The sequence below is a fragment of the Martes martes genome (assembly GCF_963455335.1).
Source record: "Martes martes genome assembly, chromosome: 16".
Taxonomy (NCBI): domain Eukaryota; kingdom Metazoa; phylum Chordata; class Mammalia; order Carnivora; family Mustelidae; genus Martes; species Martes martes.
Window position 1 is genome coordinate 34,493,201 of NC_137904.1, and position 25,675 is coordinate 34,518,875.

The window sequence follows — 25,675 nt, forward strand, 5'->3', positions numbered from 1 at the left end:
AAGAAATGGGCAGAGGACATGAACAGACATTTCTATAAAGAAGACATCCAAATCGCCAACAGACACATGAAAAAGTGCTCCACATCACTCGGCATCAGGGAAATATAAATCAAAACCACAATGAGATACCACCTCACACCAGTCAGAATCGCTTAAATTAACAAGTCAGGAAATGACAGATGCTGGTGAGGATGCGGAGAAAGGGGATCCCTCCTACATTGTTGGTGGGAATGCAAGCTGGTGTAGCCACTCAGGAAAACAGCATGGAGGTTCCTCAAAAAGTTGAAAATAGAGCTATCCTATGACCCAGCAATCGCATGACTGCGTATTTACCCTAAAGATACAAATGTGGTCATCCAAGGGCACATGTACCCAAATGTTTATAGCAGCAATGTCCACAATAGCCAAACTATGGAAAGAACCTAGATGTCCATCAACAGATGAATGGATAAAGAAGATGTGGTGTATATATATACAATGGAATACTATGCAGCCATCAAAAGAAATGAAATCTTGCCATTTGCAACAGCATGGATGGAACTAGAGGGTATTATGCTAAGCAAAATAAGTCAGTCAGAGAAAGAATTATCATCTGATCTCTCTGATATGAGGAATTAGAGGCATGGCTGGGGGTTGTGGGGGTAGGGAAGGGAAAAATGAAACAAGATGGGATTGGGAGGGAGACAAACCATAAGAGACTCATAATGTCACAAAACAAACTGAGGGTTGCTGGGGTTGGGGGGGGTAGGGATAGGGTGGTTGGACATTGGGGAGGATACGGGCTATGGTGAGTGCTATGAAATGTGGAAACCTAATGATTCACAGACCTGTACCCTTAGGGCAAATAATACATTATATGTTAATAAAATTTTTTAAAAAAGAATATTTTTTTAGAAACACTTGTCCCTCTTTCTAGCTATGCCCAACACTTCTGAAGAGCTCTGTTGTTATAGCTATACAGTAGGGACCAACTGTTTGCTAATACCAAGTATAATTTTTTTATACCTAGTTCAAACTCAGCTAGCATCTCATAGTTTCATGGATTTCTTACCTAGTTGGCCCAGCAGTGCCCTGCCTCTAGAGAGTGCAGTGCAGTTGGGATCTGATGGGTGAAGGAGCATGGAAAATGAAAACTTTATGGAGGCTTTAATTCTCCAAATAAAGCTAAGTGCCTATTCCATGAATCATTACACAGATCAGAAGCCTGACCTTGTCCCATTTGAATAGCCCACATAGAAGAGAAGTTTTTGAAAGCCTCTCAAGAGATTTTCTGGGTATGGTTGGCTAGGTCTAGAGATGTGTGTGCTCTTCTTTCTCCCAAAACAGTAGTACAGGGGAAGATTAAAATTAGGGTGAGATCAAAACCTAGTGCCTAGTCCCAGTGTTCAGGGCTGGACAAAAATGAGGTATGGCAGGAAGAGTGCACTTAGAGACAGAAAACCTGGGTAAGAATCCTGAACTGTGTCTTTTCCTGGCATTGTGACCCTGGTCAAGTCACTTAGCCTTAGTGGTGATTGCTAAAACGCAGATGAAAAAGCCAGTGGATGTGAAACTGCATTGCCAACTTCCTGCAAATATGACAAGAAGATTTCTTGATACTGTAAAAATTGGCTAAACTTCCTCAGGGATGCTCATGGAATTTTCCTTGGGGCTGAAAAGTTTGTGGGTGAATATCCCAAAGACCCAGCACACTGAGGAATTTTGTGAAGGGACAATTCAAAGGGAAGGGAACTAGTGGCAGCTGCTGTTTTACTTGAGCTTTTTTTTTTTTTCTTTTTTTTTTCCCCAAACTGTTTGCATGGAGAGAGGGTGAGAGAGAAAGAGAACAAGGGAATGAGAGAGGGAAGTCTCTTCTGAAGGGTTAAAGCAAGATAGTGCTGTAAAGTGATTCCAGATGTACAAATATTAATATCTCTCTCTCCCTGATGAATGAGAAGGTATGACCCAGTTAGGAAACTGCTAACATTACCGGCGCCACGGAGACCTCAGTCGATGGCCCAGAGCAGATTTTTATCCTTACCCCGGCAATTGTAATGCTGATGAAGGGCTCGGACCTGTTGCAGCAGACCTTCCAAAACTTCACTCTGTCCCCTGTGTCTGGGCTCTCTGTCGTCATAGTCTTTCCAGTCTATTGAACAAAAGAAACAAACAATGAAATTTCAGTGTGGGGGAGGCCTCTCCCCTGAGGCCCAGCCTCAGGAGCTGGGTTCTGTTCACACCTTCCGGGCTCTGGATCAGCACCCAGCACTTGCACAGCTGGCAGGCAGTGCCAAGAGTTTGGGGCTGCCATTGTTCAGGGCCCTGTGCAAAACAGCAACTGTGGTTGGTTTTTTGTCTTGGGCAATTTTAGGGCAAGAGAAAGTAGCAACTGAAGGCCAAAAGAAAACAGGGACTTTGGGAGTCCAGTTTCCCCTCCCCAGCTCCTTACCCTTCTTTTCAGCATCCCAGGTCCTAATCTGCTCCCCTCCAGCTCTCCACTCAGCACCCCAAATCACAACTAGATTTCCACAGTAGGAAAGAAAGGGGTGGGAATGTGCAGACTAGATGAAATCCACAGTTCCAATGCTTTTATTGTAGGTTTCACACTTTTGGCCAAATTGACATTTCTTTCCAAGGAAAGAGCCCATGTCAGATGCCAAGAAATGGAAATCTACATTTTGCTCTAATGAATGTCTGCTTTGGTTAGCTGGCACAGCAACCCCTGCACATACTCCCGAGCCACCAACCACCCTGTCTGCTCAGTCTCTAAATATACAGTATTAGCTTACATGGCAAATTTAAATTGCAATACCCACTGAGATTTTTCTCCCCCTTCTATTTTCATTCCATTTGGCTATAATGATATCAAGAGTAATAACCCATATGGGACTAATGTCAAGATGGTAATTCTGCTGTCTCCAACTCTGGGTTTTTGTGTTTTGTTTTGTTTTGTCTTTTTTTTTCAGCAGGTCTGTCACTTTATAGTCCATCCTTTCTTCTATCTGTCCCCACCCCGTTTTACTCTCTGAACCTTTTTTTTTTTTTTTTTTTTTTTTTTTAAAGATTTTATTTATTTATTTGTCAGAGAGAGAGAGAGGGAGAGAGAGCGAACGAGCACAGGCAGGCAGAGTGGCAGGCAGAGGCAGAGGGAGAAGCAGGCTTCCTGCTGAGCAAGGAGCCTGATGCGGGACTCGATCCCAGGACGCTGGGATCATGACCTGAGCCGAAGGCAGCTGCTTAACCAACTGAGCCACCCAGGCGTCCCGCTCTCTGAACCTTTTAAAAGCAATAACTTAAAACACTTCTTGGTTGAAATGCTTTCTCTAAAAATGCTAGTCATTCTTTTCTAGTAAAGCCAGTTAGTTCATGAGTATATCTGAAGCTTAAATTTTAACTGAACCAGTTTCAAATTCCCCTCCCCCCGATTTATTTGAAAATATAGAGTCTCCCTTGCTCAGAAACTTAGGCAGATGTCCTGATGGTTAAAGTTAGGTAAAAACATCACTCATTGGTTCATCCACGGCCTTACAGTCCCTCACAGTTAGAAAGAATTGTGTTCTTTAGAACAGCTATTAGAAAGAACAGGTTCTGGAGTCAGATAAAGCTGGGTATGAACTCTGGCTTTTTGGGCTTCTGGCTCCATGTCTGTAAGGCACTAAACTTACAGGGCCACTACTCTGTAACGTGAGGAATGAACATAGTATCTACCTTACAGGATTTTTTGTGAGGATGAAATGAGAGGTTTATTAGATATCCAGCGCAATACGATGTAAATCGTTAAGTTAAAAAAAAGAAGGGCGCTCACTGATGAAGAGTGAGCTCCCTGAGTAGTGAGTATGGAAACATCATTTCTAACCCTATAAGAACGAGGCCTCAGAGATTTTCGAATCCTTCCTCTTTCCTCCCCTCCCCCAGGTACTCATCTCCATTTCACCTCTCAGAACACTGAGGCCCAGAGAGAACCATTCCAGTTCTAAGTTACTCAGCTTGTCTGGGGCAGAGCCAAGACCATAATACAGTCTCATGGCCTTCCATATAGTGCCTGTTTCCTTATACTGTAGACACGTTTTGTTTTGTTTTGTTTCTTTTGGGAAGGAGGGTCAGAGCTTGGTTGGCGTTTGTGTGGTGTGGCTTAGTTGTGGTCAACTCTGGAGACAGGGAATTGGCATAGGTGCCTTCTGTAGACTCTGTTCCTTGTGGGCAGAAACCGTGACTTAATTTCTCCTTGCCTCAGGTTTCTTCTCTGTAAAGTGAGTTTTTGAGTATTTTTTAAAGGTTGTTTGAGGTTTAAAAACATCATGTGAGTTAAGCATCATCTGGGCACATCAGGGACACTCATTAAATGTTGGTGAGGCATTGTGAATAGAAGGATGGTGTTCAGGTAGCTGGGGCTAGGAAAGGTGCTTTTACTGGGAAATTTGGAAATGTCTGAGGAATCAAACTCCAAGTGATTCTCAGTCTTACCTGTAGCATGATCATAAATGCTATCATGGATTCCCAGAGGCTATTTTGAGTTTGTTCCCTCAGTTGGGTGAATGCATCTTTAGTGCTCATGATAAGAGTAATGTTTGCTTGACTAAGACTTCTGGGTGGCTGAGTTCTTATGTGGCCCTGCACATGCTAATACATTCTAATGAGTGTTAATACGGCCATCAATGCAAGGGGACATGAAATAGAGCTGGCTCTTTCAGCTGAGCTCTATGACATCAGAGGCGAGCTCAAGCTGATGACTTTATGATACATTTGAAAATTGCTAATGCTAAATTGCAGCCCAAGTGAGCACTGGACATGATGCCAAGGTTTTTGGAAAGAATGAGTTTTTCTCATAGATGTTTGGAAGGTTCTGATGACTACATAAAATAGGAGACTTTAGGGATGAGGGAGAAAATTGAAAATATATTAAGAAATCAGGAACCTGACAGGAATAAACTTAGTGTGGTAGGAAAAGAGCAGATTGTGCCACATAATACAGTTCACTGTTCTGGTAATGAGACACTTCGATTGCAACACAATGCAGAGCTTACATTCACTGGTGATATCAGGGCTTTCCTGATCGTAACTCAGACAAGCCTGTCTGGGTCCTTTTCTCTTATTATGTACCATACCATATAACATAAGTCTATAAAAACACATTAAGGCCTTTTGTAAAAATATTTAAAAAAAGGTTTTATAGCTTACTGGAACATATTACCAAATTTCCCATTACTCTGTCATGTTAGAATATATTGTCCTCTAGTAAATATCTGAATACTGATATATGCTGCATCACAACGTCATACTCTGTTTATAAATAGAGCTGCAGTGTTTTTATATTGTTCTTTTCCAAGTGATATGGCATGTCTGCAGCAACTATAACAACATGCTTGGATTTTAGTTCTTTGCCAGATATCCCTACTAGTCAAATGGGCCATGTTAGAAAGTATTGGCAGTTGCTTTGTTAATTAGCAAGTAATAAGTGGCTCTTCCCAGTCCTGGAAGACTGTTCTTGTCATTCTGGAGAAAGCCCTTGCAATAGGCTGTGAGGGAGAGTGTCTGATTAAAATCTAAAGTTTATAGAATATCTGATGTTTATAAGTAAATGTATCCATATGTAGATCAGAATTTGCATTTGGAGTGGGAAATTTTCCCCTGTCCCACCTTCAGGTCAACCAACACTATCATTTTTTTTTTTTCCTTTTCTATCCCTAATATCCCATCATCAATAATATACACATTTTTTTTCTCCCTAGAATGAGATAGTTTCCCTTAGTCTCTTACTCTTGCAATATTTTTAGTTTGTGTTTCTGATGTCTTTAATAAGAAGGATGCCCAAATAAAACTGGAATAATTAAATTATCAAATGCCCATGGGACTCAGGGACTTTGGAGATCTCAGGTGTCTGTGGTCCAGAGCCCTGTATCACCTGGTGTAGCTATGTGAATCCACCAGAAATGGTAGACATGAACGGTTGGTTGGCTGGCTGGCTGGCTGGCTAGCTGGCTCTTAGCACATTTGTCTGCTGGATAGCATGGCACTAATTTCCACAGCATAGGAGACATGGCATGGGCTCGATTGGTTTAGGCTTGAATCCTGGCTCAGCCACATACAAGAGTTGTGACCTTGGGCAAGGCAACATCCTCTCTGAGTCCCAATTTCCTTATTAACAGAGGAGGAGGATAGCATACTGGTTAAGGACAAGGGCCATAGGGTTTTGGCCCGACTTCAGTGCTTGCTGATTTTGTGATGTTTGGCTCTATGTATGCATGTGCCCCTATGTGAATAGTTCTCTTACCAGTAAAATGGGACTACTAATAAAAACCACCTCAGTGGGTCTGTTATGAAGATTAAATGAGTCGATCTACATAAAGTTCTTAGACTAATGCCCAGCATGTAATATCTTATGTTGGCTCTGATGTTCAGAGTGATGCAGACAATGAAGGTGGTGGTGCTTATCCATAAGACAGGAACAGTGATGAGGGACTCATGTGCGGATTCAGTGAGACACTGATGAAAGCCCATAACATGCCACCTGATTCATGGTTGATCTTAGGAAAAGGGCTGTTATAAAAAATGAAAAGTACATAAATATATACAAAAGAAAACTGAAGAGCCCACAATCTTATAACCCAAATATCCACTGTCAAAGTTGATAGTTATGTGCAGACAGGCGTATCTAATAATAATCAAACTCACAGCTTAATAACTATGTGAAAAAACTTTTTGCATTATGTTTTTACATAAAACCTAAAAAGTAAGAATTTCTTCCATACAATGCATTTTTTTAAACACCGTTTTTAGTGGTTGCATTTTGTTCTATAATGCCACTGAATTAATATTGGATATTTGTTCTCCCTTGTATACATGGTTTCTCACTGTATCGATACACTGCAACAGTGTGGATATTTGTTCATAATTATTTGCCTGTGTTTGTTTCCTTAGGTTAGAGTCTTAGATGTGTAAAGGACTGTTCTAATTATGGCAAGTTGTGTCCCACAAAGGATGTAGCAGTTTGCACTCTTATAAGAAGCATATGATACCATTTTGAACTATTACATTCATGAAGGTTTTTAAAAAAATGAAAACAAATTCAGAGCAATAGGCTCACTATGCAGAAAAATCTATCATATGGTATATCTAGAAACATTTCTTCTGGTTGATTAAATTTTCTGGTTATAGAGGCTACTAAGTATACCAGACATAAATTATTAATCTTCAAATCATTAGAAGAGGCTTTTGCTGGGGTTCTCAGCCACCACTACAATGTTATATATTATATTTGTACCAGAGTGTGGAAGAGTGCCTGTTAGTAAGAAAGCATTTTCTTCTGACAGAATGTCAGATAAGTAAGATTTGCTATATCTCATTCTCCTATCAATTTGATGTGGGTGAGGAGGTGAGAGGAGAGCTAGAATGGGCCAGCCACTCCTGCCATGTCATTTACAACATCCCCATAAAAGCCTTGGGAAAGGAAGGATTGGACTCATTCTACAGATTCAGAATTTAAGGAGCTTTTGAAGGCCACACAACTACTAATAAGGTATCATGGGTATCAAATTTGGTCTTGCTGGTTCCAGATTCCCTCTCTTTTAATTACACTGAGTTGCATTTCTGCAGAGGAGTCATTCTTTATATGGCCCAGATGCTACTCTGTGGAAGTCTTGTCAGTCCCAAGCATTGGGGAGAGGGAATGGCAATGGTACCCTGAGGTTGGATGGAGGGGGAGTTGGAGCCTGTGGCCAGGCTTGAGCGAGTTCACAGCTACCACCTACTAGAAGGCGAGGCACATGCTGGTACTGTGGTCTGAGCAGGTCCCCATCCTTTCATGTTATAAGCCGAGACTTGAACAAAATACTGTTGGCCCTGAAAAGTATCAAACAGAGAGAAGGCATGCATTAGGAATTGTACTGAATCACTTTTACTCTAGAAGCAGATTCTTGTGTCTGATTAACTCATTGATCCACTGGGAAATCCACTAGTCATGCTTTAGCTTTCTACCTTTTCCTGACTATTACATTTATGTGTATATACAAAGATGTGTACATACACATCTTTGGGGTGCCCTCAGTTTCTGCAAGCTTTCTTTTTTCAAAAATTGGAATGTCATAATTACCTTTCCTCCTCCCACTAAATTATACACTAATTATTAAAAGTCACACACAGGTCTGCCAGGTTTACCCAAAACAGCAATTCCTTACCTCTTTCTCCTAATTTTCCCCTCCCCAGAGGCAGTCACCATTACTTTTATTAGTTGATCAACTTGCTTTTAAAATTAACAAGTTACATTGAACATCTTTTCAGATTAGTACGTCAAAGATCTGGTTCATTCTTTTAGTGGCTACATAGTACTTCACTGTGGACAAATACTGTTATTTAACAAGTCCCCCCTCTGGTGAACATTAAGATTGTTTCCACATTTTGTGCCACAGTAAATAATGCTGCAATGAATATCTTTACTCAGCTATTAAAACTTTCCAATTCATTCTTTGATTTCATTTCAATTTTAAAACCATCTTTAAAACAATGGCTAACATTCTTTAATGTTTTATGACACTAAAAATTTAGGAGTTTTTTTTGTTTGTTTGTTTACTTAAAATCTTCTCAAATGTTTTGTTTGATTTTGTATTTTTGCTTTGAGAAGTTATTTTTTTCCCCCAGTGAACCCAAAGAAGCATTTTTGAAGCCGGCATTTGATAAAACATTGCTTGTGAAAATTGTAAAATAGCGTTTGAGGTAAAAAACAAAACAAAACCAAAAAACAAAAAACCACCTCTTCTTTGTAGAGCTTTTGCTAGAAATTTTAATAATGTTGGCCTTACCGTATTATAAAGTTATTTTTTAACATTAAAAATAGGTTTCTAGGTACTTCAAGGTTATGGCGATTCTACAGAAGTGTCAGTCTCCTCCTAGGCTTTTATATGATTAGGATGGTGTCTGAATTGCTCTCATTGGACGAACAAGTGGAAAAACTTAATCCCTATAAAAATTAGTTCAAATATTAGAGAAACTCACTGCAGAGAGTTTTCCATTTTTATCACAATATCACTTTTTCTTTTAAGCAAAGGAAATTCCCTGAGGTTCTCTTCTGGCCCTCTTCCATCATGTGAGCTATAGGGTTGGGAATCAGTCTTCTGCCGATAGCATCTCTTGGGGGCCACCCACTCAGGGGTTTGTTTGCTCTGGTAATCCACAGTTTTGGCCCCTGGTGTAGACATGTGATTAGGACTAAAAGTCAAGATTCTGTGGTGGTGACCCAACCACCAAGAATTCTATTAGAATAAGTTGGTTCAAACTTGAGATGCAACCTAGTACAGCTTTTTAATGCTGGGTTTCAGCTTTACACTTTACAGATAACCATTTTAAAAGACTAATCTTTAGGGGAACAGTAACAAAAACAAAATTCTCTCTCTCTCTCAGAGAAGGGTCTAAGATATTAACTATTTGAACTGGTGCAAAAAAATACAGGTTTGACTTAAGCATACTTTAAAAACTTCTCATTAAAAATGATTTTGATAACTGTTTTGCTGCATTTTAATTATTTGAGGAGATAAAGGTTTGTTCCAGTATGAACTGATTTGCTAGATGTTTTTATTTTTTGCATTTCATGCGCTCATATGGTTTATAGTTCTATAAATAATTAATGTTTGAGTTTAGATTGGTTAAACAAATAAGCACAGTTTGTTCCAGTTTTTCATTCACAGTTTAAATTGGTTCAGGTTACTAAGAAATGTAGTGCCACCATATATAGTTTCTTTTCTGTGAAAGCAGATTTAGATTTTTTTTTTTTTTAATCAAGGAAAAAGGATTTCTCTCAGGAAATTGTATGACTCCAATAGATGACTGATCTCAACCGAGGCTATGGGGGTGAGGGTTAGAGGAGGCTGTTATTTTTACCATCAGACAGGGAGTCAAAATTGGATCTCTCAGAGCCTTTGATCCCCCCCTAAAGATTAGACTGTGATCCAGAGAGCAGCAGCTTTCAAGGCTTGCATGAGGCCAGTCTTTTTCTGATCTCTGTAGAACATGGCAGCTTACAAAAGTGGTTCATGCTGTCTGCTCACTCCTTTGTGGGGTTCAGATTATGGATACCAGACATATCACACTTAACGAGTGGCAGTTGTTGCCAGAGAACTGGGTGTGGGCAGTTGCTTCCAGAGGAGGCATTTGCTACCCAAATCCCAGGCACAAACATCAGGGGCAGGGGGATGGGAAGCCTAATGGGAGGATCTGGCATTTACCGTTGTAAGTCCTGTGATCGTGCATCTCAGGGTCTGCAAGTTTTCCATGATGATTTCTCCAGCCAAAGGACAAAAGTCTTTAGACATGCTCCATTCCACTGCAAGGAGAGACAGAAAGAGACAGCATGAAATTCACTCATATATCAAGAAGCATCACAGAAACTCTAGCAAAAGTGTCTCTCAAAAAACAGGAAGTTTACCCTCTTTTTCCTGTATTGGCACATCTCACAATCTTCCTTGGGATAACAAGTCAGTTTCTAAGATCACAATTATTTTTTAAAACTAGAGAGGAAAATAATTAGTCATTGAACAGTAATTAACATACCCTAGATATACATACGTGTATGTATCTGTGTACGTATGGATATAGACACACACATGCTCAGACACACTATATGTAACAGTTCATTGTATATAGAAGATAAGTTATTAATTACGTGGGGAAAGTGAAGGGTACACTAGGACATTCTTTTCTGTTAGCTGCCCAAGTCTGGTCTGGGCTTCACATGCTACTGAAAGTGCTATTTCAAGGTCCCAGGGACGTTCTTGTTCCACATAAAGAAGCTTCCTTTCATTTCTTTCTGTGTTACTGGGCACCCTCTTCTGGAAGCATTCTCTTCTTGTAGTGTCCCACACACCACTCCCCAGGCTCTCCTTCTCCTTGGTCTTGTCTTCCAGGCTTTTTCATTGGCTTGTCTTCAGCCTGAGGATTTGGGGTTTGTGGCTGAACTTCTTCAGTGCTCCCTCCACACCTGACATCCCTGAGGTGAGTGTTCATTCACAGTTCAACCTAACACCCAAATTCTTATCCCCCGTTTTACTGTGAGGCCATGTTCTTTTATAATATTTTCCACTGGTTGAGAAAACTGTGGTCAGGAAGGATAAATTGTGCCTCATCAGTATACAGTGTCCTAAGTGACAGTTTATACCCGTGGCAAGGTTTAAGGCAGTCCTGAATGAAGCAGGAGCTTAAGGCACATGGAAGACAAGGCCTGCACATTCTAAACCTCATGATGACAAGCTATAGGATCTAAGATTTAAGTTATACTCCCTGTGACACTGAAGTACTTCAAAATGAAGCCGAACCATCCATAAAGCCTGCTGTTTCTCTTGAGTCACACGCCCCTCTGCTTTAGGGCTGCTGCCCGTGTACCCTCGGCTTCTCCGTATGTTCTTAGGAATCTAACTCGTTTTCCTCGTTCTCTAGAAATTGTTTTCCTAAAGTTCCTAGTGCTCTGATTGTCTGCAACAGCCTTTTCCTGGGACAGCCTGCTCTCTGGCCTTCCTGACATTTTGCAGCCTTCTTTCCCCTCAGTTTTGGTTGCACCCTTTCTTCCTATCTCCTGACCCCTTTTTCTGGGCTCTCCCTGGTTCCTCCTTTACTTCTCCCTTTGCTGTGATGTTCCTTGGGGGTTTGGTTTTGGCTCTTTTCTTGCTTCACATGTTTATTCTGGGCAGTGACCTTATTCACTCTAATGTGCTAACAGTGGCTTTCAAAACTGTTAATTCTTGGTCCAGTCTCTCTCAGGCTTCTTCTGAGGCCTAACTTCCTCCTGGAGATCTCCATGTGAGTGCCTGCTAGTACTTCTCTTTGCCAAAATATGTGTCTCCTCTTGTTTTCTCAGTTTTAGCTCATGGCATTGCCATATACCCACTCACCCAACTCCAAATCTCAGAGCATCTTTGCTTCCTCTTTTTCCCCAGTTCTTCATGAACAGTTGATTACTAAACCCAGAAGTTCTGCTTTAAAATGTCTCCCATTAAGTTTCCTTCTTCCCCTCACACTGAACTTATTCTAGAGCAGGTCTTTATAATCATGTGCATCAGTCTGCAGTTTTGTTGTTTTTTTTTTTTTTTGCAAGGAGGTGTAGGCCTGATTGATTAACTGATCAACTCTCCTAAGTTGATTTTTCTGTTCATCTTCTTATCTTTATACACAACCATGTAACACAGCATGAATTATATTTTAAAAATGTAGATCTCATTATTTCATTTCTCTGCTTAAAATCTTTTCATACTGTCCAGCTGCTTTCAAAATAAAATGAGATGTTAGGGTCCCTGGGTGGTTGAGTGGATTGAGTGAGGCTTTGGCTCATGTTGTGTTCTCAGGGTCCTGGGATTGAGCCCTCCATTGAGCTCCCTGCTCAGTAGGGAGTCTGCACCTCTCTCCCTCTGCCCTCCCACCTGCTCATTCTCTCTCTCAAATAAATAAATAAATAAATAATCTTTAAAAAATTAATCCAAAATAAAATGAAGGGCATTTAATTAACAAGGCATTCTCTACTATCCTCATATCCTACCATGTCTCACAGCAAAGTCTTTGCTCTGTAAGTCCTTATTACCTGGTTATTCTGTGTACTTTTCTGCCTCTGTGTCTTTTGCTCATCTTCCAACCACTGCTTGGTGAAACTCTACTAATCTGTTGGAATCTAGCAAAGTAAACTCTAAATTCCTCAGGAATAATTAAATACACCTGTTTCTATGCTCCCAAAGCCCTGTATTCATAGGAAAACAAGATTTATTACACACATATTATGCTTTATTGTATGTACCTCTTTTTCTTGTTAGACTGGGACAAATCTGAGAATGGAAGAAACACCTTTCCCTCTCTCCTCTAGTACATTGATTTGTGTCTGGCGCATAGAATGTGCTTCCTAAATATTTTACAAATCAAATATATACAATTTGATTATATGCATGGACACACACACACACACACCCAGGGTAGGCTGGTTTTTCCAACAAGGAGGTATTTTTCTTCCTGTGAATCCTCTCCTTCTCCAGTTCCTTGCCCTTTGAAGCTCTGAGACATTTGTAAAATGTTAGAATCAAATGATTAAGATTGTATGTTAAATCTCACATTAGGCCTGTACTTCCTTACAAATATATATTCTAAAACATTTACTGTATACATTTTATATATATATATATATATATATATATATGCATGCATTTTTTTTCCAAAATATTTTATTATGCTTATGAGTTACTAGCTCTGAAGAAACCAAATCTCTAAAAGTCAGCTTGGACTTACTATTGCATATAACTAGCTAAAGAAAAACAAGGAAATCACTGAAGACCTCACAAACAAAATGAAATGAAAATCAGCAATACATTTGCAAGGATATTTAGAAGCAAGGAATACAGAAAAATTCTGTAAACAGAAACATCCCTGGTCACAACTGAGACATGCATCATTGACTGATGTGGAGGAGCTCAAGTGGAAAGTGAGAGTCAAGGGTTTCTGATTCCAGGCTACGGATTCAGGAGGGGCTTCCTAAAAAAAGATTTTGGGATTAGTGAGAGTACCTCCAAAGGATTAATAACAAGTTTCTTGAATATACAGTATTTAAAATTTGAAAGAAACTACTTTTTAGTAACAACTGTTCATGTTCTATTGAAATGTGTTTTACAAAACATGTTTCAGGTTTTCAGAGGACCCTAGTTTCTTGAAAAACAAAACAAAGAACAGCTTTGTAAGGAGATACAGTCTGCTTTGGAAGTTAATGGAAAGTTTTAAGCATTTAAGTGTAATTAGATCTCATAACCTGAAAGAAGATTCACATGGAAGGGAAAAAATCCATGTTGGAATGGACAGTCTATTCTGGGGCAATCAACAGTCTTTTTCTTCAATGTACTTCGTTGGGTTGGTGGACCCTTTTGACATGAAGAGAGGAGCCTGTGGTCATTTAAAAAATGAGGGAGGGAAATAGAGTGAGCAGGAATCACTTTGAAAGCCCACTGAGAATTCTAAGAAGGCAACTTAGCATGGTCTCTCTGGAAAGTTATATGTAGGTAGTTTAAAGACTTACTATTAAAGCCATGAGAAAATCACTTACAAGCCTGCTCTAAATCCCTGAAGGACTGGGGCCATGTATATGAAGTTTAAAACTGTAGAAGACTTACAATTTTAAGATAAAGATCAGGGCAACTGTTTCTACTTAGGTCTGGGAAATCGAAGCAGGGTTTAATCATGCAATGGCTCATAGCAGTTGAATATTAGCAAGAAAGGTACCAGACAAAACCTAGGTGTTAGTATTTCTTAAAATTTGGCTCTGGCTCAAGCTGTGATTCACTATATTTATATCAAATAACTATGCATATTTTAAATATGACGCTTTATTATTTTAACAAATACTTCATTTTTATCTAAGCTATAGCAAGTAGAGTCATTTGGGAAGGAGAGTTCTAGCTGAACACCTCTATTTACTGGATAACAGCTATAAAAACCACATGGTGAAAGCTTAAGAAAAAGAGCTCCTGAAGTTCTGGCCTTGTCACCTGAAGTCTACAGTGTGAGGACAGAAGTCACAGAATCAGCGCAAGAGTAGAAAATTCATGACTAGAAGTGTTAGGATGCACAGGCAGGACAGTCTACAGCAACGGTACATTTCCAGCTTCATGGCATAAGCTCTATGAATAATATGCCCTGCTTTGGCCAATTACTCAATCTTAACTTTTCAGGCCAGTTTCTTGAGCAGTAAAGACCCCACAAAAATAAAGGAACGAAGAGATAATATTACAGGGGCGCCTGGGTGGCTCCATTGGTTAAGCATCCGACTCTTGATTTCAACTCAGGTCATGATCTCAGGGTCTTGGGATGGAGCCTCGTGTTGGGCTTCCACGCTTCGTGTGGAGCCTGCTTAAGATTCTCTCTCTCCCTTTCCCTCTGCCCCTCCTCACTCATGCTCTCTGTAAACAAATAAAGTCCTTTAAAAAAGAGAGATCAACATTGTAGTAGTGTCTAATTAATTTCTACTTAATTGATAACAAACATCGAAAACCTACTGTTGTCCAGCTTCTCCCTCAAAGCCCAGAGCTGCTTTCTCCTGTGCACACGTCAGGAGAAGCATACTGTAAGAGGTCTACTCTTGCTGCTTGCCCATGCCCTGCTCGAAACCCCCACCTTTAACCTTATGTCACTTGACCTCAGCCCCAGTGTTTTGCTGTTTTTTTCTCTTTTGGTATGCTCTCCTCTTCCCCTTCATTCAAATGGGAGTGGTTCAAAGTCCCTTCCTTTCCACAGCTTTCCCTGATCTTCCAAGGGAAGCTCCTTTGCCAGTTTTCCCATTCTGTCACACTGCACTTGCTTTATTGTTTTGCACTCATTTTCTAAGAGACCTGCCTCCTCTGTCTTCTGTTAAGTTCTTTGCAATCAGGGAGCGTGATGGATTAATTGCAGTTTACGAAGCACCTGTCTGGGCACGTAGGACAGCACAGGTGGCTCAGTAACTGGTGAGTGAATTGATTACTTGATTCTTGACTTTGGAGTGCTTCGGGTCTCAGACAGAAATCTGACACTGGTACATACAGAATAAGAAAACAGTGTCAGAATAGAAAAAAGACAGAAAGAGCACAGAAGTTGCTTGAGCTGCCCAGTAAGTGGTTGAGATGGAGATTAATTCCTGGCCTCCAGATTCTCAGCATCCCAGACTCTTTACTTGTCTGTACTTCTACTCAGAAACCAAAAAAATAAAAGTTTATTTCCTGTTCCCTATCAGCACTTCAATGGAACCAAAACGGCATTCTTACTGGCCACACTCACCCCGGCGCCTTAGCTAATGAACGGAATTTGGCTAGACTGCCCAGCCCAGCACCAGAGCATTATGAAATCCTCCCCGATCCATCTAATTGTGTAGTTTCTAACCTTTGAGGCCAACCATAGCACAAGAGGAAGAAAGAGGGAGTGAGGGACGTGCTGAGAAACCCAGAAAGAGATCAAATACAGTCTCTCCTAGAGATGAGAAGATGTGTCTTGCCGAAGCATGAACCCAGTCAACACTTGTGGGTTTTAAATTGGGAACTGACGTGAAAACTCTGGATCTGGGAATTCTGTTTAGCTCTGGCAAAATACAAGGTCAGAGCTGCTTGCATTTTTTATTTTAAATTCCCTTGATAGTCCTAGGAGTAGGGGCATGCATTACTTCCAAACAAGAATCTTTATTGTTTGCATAGCACACAGTCTTCCAGTTAATTAGAAAAACATTTTTTCCCCAAATTAAATTTCCCTAGAAAAACAATGATTTAAATTAAGGGCAAAGAATTTTTTTTTTTTTGACACTAGTAAAGCCTTCCTGCACCCACTACTTCTAGAAGATTAAAAGCAAAGTTGGAATCAGAAAGCTATATTCATTTATTTTATGGTCAGATTTGGTAGCCACAAAAATAACATGTCCGTATCTATATATGGTGTGTACTGTCATAATTTTACCTGCTACATGACAGAGTGACACACAGATACTGACCAGAAGCAGGGGTGTCTAAAATTCAGGGTTTTGAAAAGTATGTAAGCACTGTAAGTAACCACAGTCTGATCTAGTTGCATTTTTATTTCCCTCCTATTATGGCTCTTGTCCAAATTTATTCTTTCTCTTAATCCCCTTGACCTTCTAAATGAAAGGTGTCATCATTTGTATGATTCTTTTTTTTTTTTTAGTAATGTATCTCTCCTTTTTTTTTTTTTCGAAGATTCTATCTATTTATTTGACAGACAGAGATCACAAGTAGGCAGAGAAGCAGGCAGAGAGAGAGGAGGAAGCAGGCTCCCTGCTGAGCAGAGAGCCCGATGCGGGACTCGATCCCAGGACCCTGGGATCATGACCTGAGCTGAAGGCAGAGGCTTTAACCCACTGAGCCACCCAGGCACCCCCATTTGTATGATTCTTACTATTATTAATAGTTTTTAACTCTCTTTCCAAGCCTACCATGAAATGTTTGTTGAATGAATACCAGTTCTCCAGGGGCCGAGGTGCTGCCGGCCTTCACCTTTCACAGAGCTTCACCTCTCATTTACTTTGGACACTTAACCCCGGGTGCCTCCAAACAAAACTCCCTTCAGTAATTTCCGCAGTTTGGGGCTCAGAAAGTCTGAATCATTGGCACCGTTAGGGTTAATGGAAGCAGAACTAATCCCCAAGCCTCAGCTCATATAGAAATCACTTTTCTCTTTACATTTATAGGGTATCTTTCTTTGGTAGATTTACCTCTTGGTTTTCCTAGAACATTAAACTAAGAGGTAGGAAGGTCATGGATTTATCACAAAGTACAGAGTGCAAAATCCACTCATCATGGCACACTGAAGATGAGGTGGCATGATAGGGTGGCTTTGAGAGGTGGCACAGATAGGGAGACAGACCATGTCAGGGCTTGGCCCTCAACGATGTCTGAATGGGATAAATGCAGCAGGGCACCGGGGTTGACCCAGATAGCTTGCAAGAATGGACTGTTAAAATTTCAGGAATTTTGCAAGCTAGTGTTTAAGTACAGCCATCAAGAGAAATTAAATTATATGAACTTAAATATATTATAGACAAAGAGTAAATATTTAAAACTCATTGCTCCCTGTTTCACTGCATTTTGCTATTATTTGTGCTCTCAAGGTTACTGATATCTGTGGTACCTAAATAGTGGAAATAATAAATAATGGTGCACCATTGCTCATCTCTTTCCAGTCATTTCAGTGACATTTCGTTGGTAGCTTGGATTTGGCTAAGTTGGAATACTTACAACATAAAAATCAGAAATCAGGTCTTGATTTGTTTATTTTGTGAACTGTGAAGATCAGGTATTGGCAAACTACAGTTCCATGAGCTAAATCCAGCCTATGTCTGGTTTCGTATGGCTCAGGAACAGAGGATGGTTTTCGTTTCTACATTTCTAAAAGGCAGTGGAACACACACGGAAGAATACGTGACAGAGACCATATGTGGCCCACAAAGCCTAATATGTTTCTTTTCTGGCCTTAAGCAGGAGGAACGTGCTGATCACTGGTCCTGACTTAAGAAAGTGATCAAGAAAATGTCAGTAATTCAGGTTACAAGTTTCTCTGGCTGTCTATTGTGAATAGCACAAAAAAATCCTGCGGAAATATTCTTCCAGCACTGAAAAATTGTTACTTGACTGGACAGAGAAGTTGCCTTGTGTCACTGATGAATGAGTGGAGTTCCACCATAAACCTTTGTTGTTTCTCCTTGTTTTACTTCCTTAAAGTAAATGAAAACCTCCACGAACACTTAAATGGCAACTGTATTCACCCATTAACTGCGGCTACAGGCTGCCTTACAGACTCGAGAGTTTGATAAAAATAAACGAAAGCGTTTTGGGTGAATCAACAGGCTATAAGAAACTTACAAAAAAGTATTATATATTTTATTATGATGATTTGAAAATTATGTGCTATATATCCTCTCTATCAGTAAAATGTATAATAGTCCTAGGCGGACATATACACACACATACGCAGGCACAGACACCTCCCCACCCCCTGCTGAGAGCCAGTTGTTACACATTTACCCTCATCCCACTGAGGGCATGCCAGGTGATTGCTCAGACAGACTCTAAGGGTGGAAGTATCCTGACCAGCAGGGCACAGTGTCGGGGGACAGCAGATGTTTTAGGCAGAAACTGGCGCAGCACACAGCCTGCGGGGCGGGCATCCATGGCCTTAACTGCAACCAGGATGGCAGAGTCAGGGCCTGCCCAGCAGAAACCTGCATGTTGACAGCAGGTAGGACAAAACATACCAGTTCAGTACTTCTGATGGTGTGAAAGAGCTCCACTCCTAAGCTGGATTATCTGGGCTTCATTATTATTATATTCTTTATTCTGCTTTATTATACATTAATACTATATTTTACTTCGTGATTCTCTGTGCTCTACGTATGGGTACTTTTGAGACACTACGGATTGAAAATAGGCACATGGGTCATTAATTCAGACAGACTTTAAACTCTTCCTTTCTCCCTGGAACACTGCCATATCCTTGAGTTACAGGATGTCCAGAGAGATTTTCACTTGTTTTTGACTACTGTTTCAAGGCTGCAGTGGATGGAGCTGAACAATAGCACAGACTCAAAACCAAGTGACAGAGAGCTGAGCAGGACTGTCTCCCCTCCAGCCTTCCTCCCAGAACAGGCACCTCTTCCACAGGGGATGGGCCCTTCTCCTGCTGAGCTTCCTGAGATGCTGAGATTTTTGTGTTGTTGTATTCCCAGGAGAGAGGTGCCCTTCTTGCCTACAGGGACGAGCTCTGGCAAGCTACTTGTCATTTCTAAAGGGCACAAAGGGAAGCACGGTATCATCTGTCTAATTTATACACACAGAGTCCAAGATATGTGGCCAGTTCACAGCTTTCTAAATCCTTCTGGGCCCCCATGGAATTAAAATAACCAGCTACAGGGGCAAAAGCAACCACATTCCAATCCTCCCAGCAGACTCAGCGTCTTCCTTCGGATGCTGGTGCTCTTAGCTGGTGGACTGTTCTTCACGCTCTGGCTGTGCCCATTTCACCACCCCATGTTTCTCCTTATCATTTTAAGTGATTAAAACCCGTGAAGGCAGGACCCAAGCCAGATGGATCTCTGGACACCCAACCCCCTCTCAGTCGTACAAGCATGGAATACAGAGCTCAGATGGAGCAGGTCTGACTTCTGTGTGGATGCTGACAGGTCGGGGACAGTCCCTATAGTTCTTTTTGGCTTCCTGTGAACTACAAAATAAGGACTCCTTCACCAGGCATTTAACCTAATTTCTGAGCCTTATTTCCCATGACTCCCTACATTTGCCCCGGAAGGAAGGAAAGGAAAACTAACACTTAATGAAAATCTGCCAGCCTGTTTTACAGATAATTTCATCATTTCTTTCTTATAATATTCCTCTGAGATGGACTAAGTCACTTGTTTAGCATCCTTCCGATTTAACCAGTGGCAGAGCCTGTCTGTGTGAAACCCAAACTCACCTACAGCTTCCTCTTGCATCTGGAATCACACCTTTGCCTCTGCCCTGGCGGGCAAGGCCCTGGGGGACCTGAGCCTTCTCTGTCTTTCAGCCCCTGCCCCATCACTTGCTCTCTTCTCCCTGACTGTCTGGTCCTCAAACATATCAGGCTTCTTCCTCTCACATAGACTCTTCATTTTGCCAGAAAGGTTCTTCCTCCTTTCTGACTGAGTTCTTTGATTTCATGAATCATCCCTTCCTTTTCCTTCAGCAGTCAGTGTAATGTCACTCCTGTCTATAAGCCTTCTCTGATCCCAAGGTAACATGAAGTCCCTGTTCTGTCTTTCAGACTACCATATACCGTCCCCCTGGAGCACTATGTGAGCTCCAGGTGGACACGGACTGTGCACATACACAGCTGGCATATGCCACAGCACAGCGGAGGGCAGTACATGCTCACTGAATCCATGGCAGACTGTGGGCCAGCGAGGGTACAGGGATACCGAGAGGCAAGTGATGTGGTTTGTGGTCTCAAGGAGCTTAGAGTTTCATAGAAGTTTACAGGTGGAAGACAGGAGGTTTGGAGAGTTTGAGTCTGTCTCAGACCAAAGTTCCTTCCCCATCACCATGCAGACTCTTAGGGAACAAGTTGTCTTTACGGCTTGATATCTCTCCCATCTCCTCTTGTCAAAAACCTACCCAAATGAGAGAGGCCCAGACTCCTTCCACAGGAGCTCGCGCTTTCTGATTTCCAAGAGTAACTGTATCTATTAGTCTTCCTGACATGAATACTCTGTTTTGTATTACCGTGACTTACGCACATGTGCTTTCAACTCTACTTGCACAATGTATTTCAAATTGGCCTCCTTTCCATTTCTTTTAACTCCATTATTGTCACTCTTGTCCACATCCCCATTGTTCCACATGGGTACTCTATGACCGTTTCAGAGCCTAACTGGTCTTTCTGCCTCTGTGCCCAGCCCTCACCAATCCACAGACGCCAGAATAGTGTCTTCAAAGCATGAATTATATCACAGTACTCTCTGTCACTCAAAGCTCGTAAGTGCCCTTGGAATAAAACCCTAACTCCTTAATGGAGTCTATAGCAGGAGTGGGCAGGTAGGACCTGCGGGCCAACTCCAGTCTATTGCCTGTTTTTGTACAGCCTGTGAGGTAAGAAAGGATTCTATGCTGAGAAAAAAAATTAGGGTATTTTGTAACATGAAAATTATGTGAAATTCATGTCTCAGTGTCCATAAATAAAAGTTCACTGGAACACAACCCACTCATTATTTTGCATCTCGTCTTAACGGTGGAATTGAACAGTTGCAGTCCAAACCACGTGCCCACAAAGCCTAACATGTTTACTGACACTTTGTAGAAAGAGTTTACAGACCCCTCGTCCGCACAGAGTCATGACATGACTCCTTTCTGTGAAACTCACTGTTATTTTCCCAATTTTCCTTCATCCGCACTCTGTGCATCTCTAACTTCCCGAGTTATTTCTACCAAGTTCATCCTCTGCCTCACTCTTATACATTATCCTCTGTTGTTTTGTTGTTAGTATTTATCATATTATCATAATCTGGAAGTATTTATTAGTTTACTTGCTTATCCAAGAAAACATGACCTACATGAGCTGGTCTGCTTTTCCTCACTGTATCCCCAGGACCTACAAGAGGATATACACGTTGTAGGCATTCCAAAAATTGTGTGAAATGAGCATTTATCTTCCCTCTTAAGTTCTTCAGGGAAGACATTGGGTCTGACTCATTTCTGCATCCCCCACAGTGGCCCACATTGTGCCTTGTATGGAGTAATATTCCCAAAATAGCTCCTGGCCGAATAAAATGCCACTTTCTCTTCCTCCTGGGATGAAGTGAGGAAACACTTGCTGTCAGCAAGACCCCAGGAAACAATCAAACGTGTGCAGCATCTTTTTCACTTCATCCAAACTCCATTGTTTGAGAGCACATTTTAAGGAAGGGCCATAGATTCCAGCATATTCCTCAGGGAACTGGGTATATCAAGTGTCTGGTAGAGGATGTTTTCAGCTGATGGGGAGTTAGGCTAGGTGTTTTCTGATGATGGGAAAGAACCATTGGCCAAAGGTGAGTTTGACAGTTTTTCCTAAGAAAATTACTCTAATTATTTTTTTTAAAGGTAATAGGTTACCCTTAAAAATAAAACATGTATAAAATGTGACCAAAAAAAGATCAAAAGGAAGTCCTGAATTAAACAAAAACAGGTAATGGTTTATAGGAAGCTAATGCTTAGGGATCTTTAGAGGATCCTGGGAAGACGTCTGTTAATATCTACCAGGGAACCGTACTTCACTCCTAAATATTTCACTTAATCCTCGTAACAATCCCACATGGTAGGTAATATTTTTCTCATTAGACAGCTGAGGAAACTGAGACTCAAACTTTTAAACAACTGGTTCAAGACCACACAGCTTGTCAATGGAGAGTCTGGACTTGAACCTCTGTCTGTCTTGTCTGCTTCCCAAGCCCGTATGAGGAGAAAGGGATAAATGGACTAGCAGCCATACTGAGGTCTTTTAAGCGAGAGAAAGCACCAACTGTGAAAAGCTTGCAGAAAGTATTTGCAATATTTGACTTCTGAGGGAACCTAAGGCAGGGGCTCCTGGTTGGCGCCTCTGTCCCTTTTTCCCAAGGGCCAGCGTTGTGTCTAATACTGTGGTTTCCTTGTTGTGGTTTCAAGAGGGAGAGAGAGTTGGGGGCAGTAACCATGGAGCAGAACAGGGGATTATACTGATGCTGGGACTGTGAGTCTCATGGAGGTGTTCAGTATTTGCATGTCAGCTACATGTGGCTGTGGTGGCCAAGATAAGTACTGATTTAAAAAAATAAACAGCAGTGTAAACAGTCTCAGAAGACTCATGTAAATGGTTGGCATAAATCTGAGCCTGGTTCATGTTCTATAACTCCACCTGTGCCAAATCTTCCTCCCTCTCCCCTCTACGATAGCCTATCCTGGCCCTCCCCAGTCCTGCTTTGCTTCTGGCTAGAGACAGTGGGTCCAAGGTGAGAGAGGATGGATGACCTGGGAATGAATCAGCTCCACAGCAGAAGTGATCTCCAAGATCCAAAGGAGTATGTGGGAGAACAGAAATAAATAAGAATGGACAAGACCACCTTGGGAGCAGTCAGCTACAGTCCTCCTCCCTTTGTCTCACCAAGGGGAATGTGCTGTTTGGCTGCTTCCCTTCTGTATTTGTCTTCACATTCTACTGTAAATTACTGAACAAGGTGCCTGATTGATCTTGAAAAATCCAATCTTTAGATTTTTCCCATCAAGGGAAACATAAGCCTTTTAGAGCTTCCCAGGGAGACAAAGAGTCCTGTCTTCCATTCCCAGACTCAGCTTCTGTTTCTGTGTGGATGAGCAGAATGGCTGATGTTGAGGGCACACACCTCAGTATGCCCACTTGGGGGTTCTTTACTTAGGGACCAGGAATTCCAAATGGACATCAGGGGATCAAAGAAAACCCTTCATATAATAAGTGATTTAAATGTATATTTCCCCCCAGATCCCTATGAAAAGCTACACATTATAATGCACAATGTATATCCTAGCTTGAGCTTTTTAAAGGGCTTAACTACTTTTCTTGGGGGGTAGTGCTATAGTTATCTTAATTTTCTTTGTTGCCTTTTGGTTCTACATTTCTACTTATATGGGATGTATCTAAATTTTCCGCATTTACAAAACATATTTGGGCCAGTAGTTTGGATCTAAGATATATACTGTTGATTATTTTCCAGCTTATCTGTTTAATGGGCAGATTCACCCGTGCCTTTTATCTTGGTCCATGCGAGCAACTGGCACCTAGCAGATTCCTAATAATGATGTCTTAAATGAATAAATGCAATAATTTAATAAAGAATACTCTTGTCACAATCACAGTTACAAAGGAAGAACAAGACTGCTATTTGGCAAGTGGTCTCAAAAGAGGTCCACCCACTGTGGGGAGGATGAAGGTGAGAAGCTCTTTAGATTTTGAATAGTCTTTTCTCTATTCTAAGATAATAAGGAGGGGCAGGAAAGTCATGGCAATATTTAAATCTTAGGAGTAAGGTACTAGACCATAAACTGAGGAAAAGAATTATGTGGACTCACTGCAGTGAAATGCACATAACACAGTTTCAGTAAATAGAGGAGAATTTACTGCATTTTCTATCTATTGGCCCAGTATGCAACAGCAACCTTACTGCTGACATATTTGGGATAAGAAGTCAAATCCAACTTTCCATCTACTGCTGTTTGGTGGATTGATTTGTCATACTTTTACTGACTCCCTAGGAGGGACCAGATGGTCTAAAGTGCTGGGGATAGGATTATGAATGAGGTCTGATCCTAGCCCTCAAGACAGGAGCAGCCCAATGGGGGCAATGGACAAGTCACTACAAGGTTCTAATCAGTGTGATGGGTGCTGTGAGAGAGGCAGGCTCAGAGTGGAGGCACCCTCAGCAGTCTGGGGAGGGGGTGGTTAGGGGCAGCTTTCTGGACAAGCTGGCTCCAGACAGAGTCCTGAAGTGTATGTAGGTCTGCTGAGGGAAGAGAGTGGTCAGAGGCATTCCAGGTAAAGGTCACTGTGTGTGCAAAGGCACAGAATCATGCTGTAGTTGGGGTACTGGGGGTCAGTTATGGGGAATAGGAGAAGAGGTGAGGTGGAATGGGAGTATGATCTTAAGAAAAGAGGAGTTTTGACAGAGCGGCAAGAGCTCATCATGCTAACATATCTTGAAGGCATTTTGGAGCTACTGATAGAAAGCATTTTAGAAAGAGCACTCTTGTAGCATGTGGGAGAAAAACTGGAACGGTGAAGGCTGTGGCCAGGGAGACCAGAAAGATTAGTGCTGTGACCCATGGAAGACGGAATAGCAGCTCGGGGTTGGCCTTATCTTCACTCTTTGCTTGACTTCCTGTTATCTGCCAAGAGACAGCTTTTCCCATTCACTAAGGCATCTATGAGCTAAAGTTTTATGTAAACCCGAAGACTTGGCATCTCCTGCTCTTATAGGAAATCGTGAATACTGGAGTTCAGCGACGTTTCTCTTTTTAACTAAGAGCTATTAACAACACTGTATATTTTTAAACTTCCAAATCAAATATCGTGGTCATATCAAAAACCATGCTCCCCGGCAGGTGTATGTAACTGGTCCCAGCTTTACTCAGTGCTCCACTGCAAACGGTAATAAAAACACTGACCTCTCATTGCTCATTTCATATTTATGAAGCTGTCACCATCTCTGTTTTACACATGCAAAACAGAGGTGGTTGGATCTGAGGTGAGCTGGAATCCCCTTTGACAGTAGTTTTTTGGGGGGAGGCTTTCATCCTTAAATAACTTTCAAAACACTAGGTGCCAAGAGCTCAAAGAAATGTGGTTACTGTGGGGGCTGCTGACACTGTTATTTCCCCCACAAAAGTTGTCCCTTCGATCAGCCTTATTAGGGACTAGAGCCAAAGCCCCTCTCCGCACAAGCAGACCCAAGCCCCGTGAGCTGTTCGTTCACGCTGGTTCCTCTGCAAGGAATCCAGGTGAGAGAAGAGGAGGAAGAAGGAGCTCAAGAAAGTCGGACTGTGGCTGGTACTTTTCTACTTCTCATCTCAGGAAGAACAGCTTAAAGAGTTCCACAGGATTTTTAATTTGGCATACTTTCCTTTACATTTTTCTCATTTGATTCACCTTGTTCTGCACGGTTCTCATTTTAGAGGTGAGGTCACAGGCTCTGTGAGATTGA

At 41.4% G+C, this 25,675-nt stretch overlaps 1 protein-coding gene across 1 annotated transcript in view; it reads right to left on the reverse strand.

The window, feature by feature from the left end:
- ANKFN1 (ankyrin repeat and fibronectin type III domain containing 1) overlaps nt 1-25,675 on the reverse strand; it is a gene marked incomplete at its 3' end in the record, with an annotated part of 408,951 nt that overhangs the window by 61,850 nt on the left and 321,426 nt on the right. The window contains exons 8-10 of the mRNA XM_080827400.1: nt 10,194-10,291; nt 7,728-7,818; nt 2,021-2,128 (exon numbers count right to left, since the gene is read on the reverse strand). Of these exons, the coding sequence (XP_080683526.1) occupies nt 2,021-2,128; nt 7,728-7,818; nt 10,194-10,291 (297 nt within the window). The remainder of the gene's footprint in view (nt 1-2,020; nt 2,129-7,727; nt 7,819-10,193; nt 10,292-25,675) is intronic.